Genomic DNA, 2,542 nt, shown 5'->3' with positions numbered 1-2,542 from the left:
AAAAACACAAAGAACAAGTTTTCCTTTATTTTATTCATTTTATCTAAAATAGTTGTTTAGATTCAATCTCAAAGATAACCTAAAATGGACAATATATTAGAACCAATGGTCAGACTATCAGTTCGAGAAGGCATTTGTTTGGCAGAAAAGGCTTTTCTTTCAATAAGGAAAGCTTTTATTTCAATAAGGAGCACAAAATTCTTTGAAACATAGTCACCGGTAGCTGAGGTGAAAGGGGAACATATGCCTTAGAAAGCAGCCAAAAGCCATTTTAATCCATAAACCCTAAACAAGCAATAGTATCTCAACCCAACAAGTAGAAATCACAAATCAAACAAAAAATACCAACATCCAGAATTTCTTTTAGATAGTTCATAGATAACTCAACCCAAATTTGGGGAGTAAGACATTACATCATTCAACTCCAGGGACATATAAGTATACTTACTACCCAAAATTTAATTATTCAACTTTAGCATTAATAGGGAGTAAAATAGCTTGGACAAACTTTTACTTTAGAGGAGCAAAACCCTAGACTATACATTAGTTTGACCCTAATAGTTAACTGAGATCTCTTGCAACCAAGCTCAAATCCTCTTCTAGTTCTCCTTCTCCCAAGTTATTCAAGCTAGCTATCTATTTAACACAGTAAGCTTTGCAATGCAATATACAGCATGTCATGGCAGCACAGATATGCATTTCAACTTCAACATAGATAGAACAGATGTTGAGGCCTATAATTGTTGTGTTCACAAATTTAATATTTGATAAAGGAATGGGAAAATATTCTAAATTTACCTACAAACAGTAACAAATATCAGGATGCACGAATGAGGCCATGAAGGTACTGAGTAGCGAGTACCAAATCTACCTACAAGACACTGCTGCAAACCAGTGACATCATCCACTACATTCACAATTCATACATTTACCGGAAGAGCCTCGACATTGGTCTTTTAAATATTTTTCCTTCAAGCTTTAATCGTCTATATGCTTCTCTCAAGTGACATGGACGAATTGGTCCTGATTCCTTCCTCTCTTGCATCACTATTCTAGCTGCAAAAAAGTAGTAGTTTTTATCAACGGGAACTTTTGGAATCAGAATATTGGCCTTCTTAGGACCAAGAACTGCGAGATTTTGACCTTAAATACATCGTGCATGAACCATCTCATGCTTGAAGCTATAAATGGAAACTTCCCATACCTGTTTCAACAACTTCACCAACAAACATTTTTGCGATCCCCGATACTACGATCGTCATCGGCACGGAAATTTTCTGCGTCCCAGTGATGCTTGCTAATAACTGTTTGAATGTCAAGAGAAGAAAGAAGAGGCAAGTTGTAAACAATCTCGTCTTACTATGATATAAACTACAGTGCAAATTACAATGCAAAAATAGCAATTTGTAAACTACTATACAAATGCATAAGCCCAAAATCAATAATTCAGAACCAAGGTAATATGTAATAAAAACCAATCTTGAAGATTAACCAAGGAGAGAATGCAAATAAGGTTTCAAGAGTCTAAGTATTGGGAAAAAAGAACCCAACCAAACTAATACACTCAATCAGAACAATTTAAAATTTAAATTATTGGATAGCACAATAGTTTAAACGTTATATTTTTAGCAAATCAATTTGGGAGATGGCACATAGAAGTTGAGGAACCATACTCTTTTCATGTTAGATTTCTGAAATCCGGCCCTGCGGAATGATTCATATCTGCTCATCTGTTCCTCAGTGAATTGTGACAATATAGCCCTAAAAGCAAAAAATAATAATAATAATAATAATAATTAAGCCCAAAACAAATAGATGCAATGAAAATGGTAAATAAAAGCAAGATCAACAAAAAATAACCAATAACATACTGCATCTTGGCCATCTTATCAGGATCGCCGCTCGAAGGGAACTTTCCGAGCTCAACGTCCATGTTCTCCTCCTCCTCTTCCTCCTCCTCTTCTTTGCTCTTCATCCCAGTGCCAGCACCACCGCCTCCAGCGGTGGCAGTGAAGGAACCACTGGCACTGGCATTAGCACTGCCGCTGCCACTGCCAGGGGTGAATTGTGAAGGACCCTTTTTGGCATTGTCGTCATGAGGGAGCTGGAGCTGGTCTTGAGGTTGGGATTGGGAACTATGAGCGGCAATTGAAGAATTAGGGTTTTGTCGTGCGTCCGCGGAGGCGTCAGCTGGGGATTCAGGCGGAGAATCCTCTTGCTCCTCGAACGCTGCTTCAAACGGATCCTTTGATTGCTTCATTCTTTCTATATATCAATCAACACATAAATTTCTTCATCAGCCAATAACATTCCCAAATTCAAAGTTCATACAAATAATTATAACTGGTCAAAGAATACTGATTTTTCCTTTCATTTTGCAAACTAACTAAATTAACTGGAAAAAAAATTGTGTGCATAAGCATCACCTCAGACAAATCGAAACTGAGTGTTGCAGGCGGCACTTGTGTTGCTTGGGTGCGGGAAAGACAGCCAAATGTGGCGGGAAAATGGAAGATGTGGTGATGTGGCGGTTGAGATATGA

At 37.7% G+C, this 2,542-nt stretch overlaps 1 protein-coding gene across 2 annotated transcripts; it reads right to left on the bottom strand.

The window, feature by feature from the left end:
• LOC107626077 (transcription initiation factor TFIID subunit 11-like) lies at positions 331 to 2,542 on the bottom strand. 2 transcript variants are annotated; one of them, XM_016328858.2, is made up of 5 exons: positions 2,427 to 2,542; positions 1,872 to 2,265; positions 1,674 to 1,761; positions 1,205 to 1,304; positions 331 to 1,056 (listed from the first exon to the last, which is right to left on the bottom strand). In XM_016328858.2, the coding sequence occupies exons 2-5, from the start codon at positions 2,258 to 2,260 to the stop codon at positions 929 to 931; spliced, it is 705 nt and encodes a 234-aa protein (XP_016184344.1). In that variant the 5' UTR covers positions 2,261 to 2,265; positions 2,427 to 2,542; the 3' UTR covers positions 331 to 928. The 2 variants fall into 2 exon arrangements, with proteins under 2 accessions (XP_016184344.1, XP_020972099.1); XM_021116440.1 differs by having other exon boundaries at positions 938 to 1,012.

This window comes from Arachis ipaensis, chromosome B02 (genome assembly GCF_000816755.2).
Source record: "Arachis ipaensis cultivar K30076 chromosome B02, Araip1.1, whole genome shotgun sequence".
In the NCBI taxonomy this organism is placed as follows: domain Eukaryota; kingdom Viridiplantae; phylum Streptophyta; class Magnoliopsida; order Fabales; family Fabaceae; genus Arachis; species Arachis ipaensis.
The sequence above is the reverse complement of the archived record's forward strand: the minus strand, read 5'-3'. Positions and strand labels throughout refer to the sequence as shown.

Coding starts and splice junctions, on each gene's coding strand:
- LOC107626077 (XM_016328858.2), bottom strand. CDS start 2,260: ATGAAGCAATCAAAGGATCCGTTTGAAGCAGCGTTCGAGGAGCAAGAG. Junction 1,305..1,673: donor AGAAATCTAACATGAAAAGA/GTATGGTTCCTC, acceptor ACATTCAAACAG/TTATTAGCAAGCATCACTGG. Junction 1,057..1,204: donor TGGTGAAGTTGTTGAAACAG/GTATGGGAAGTT, acceptor ACTTTTTTGCAG/CTAGAATAGTGATGCAAGAG.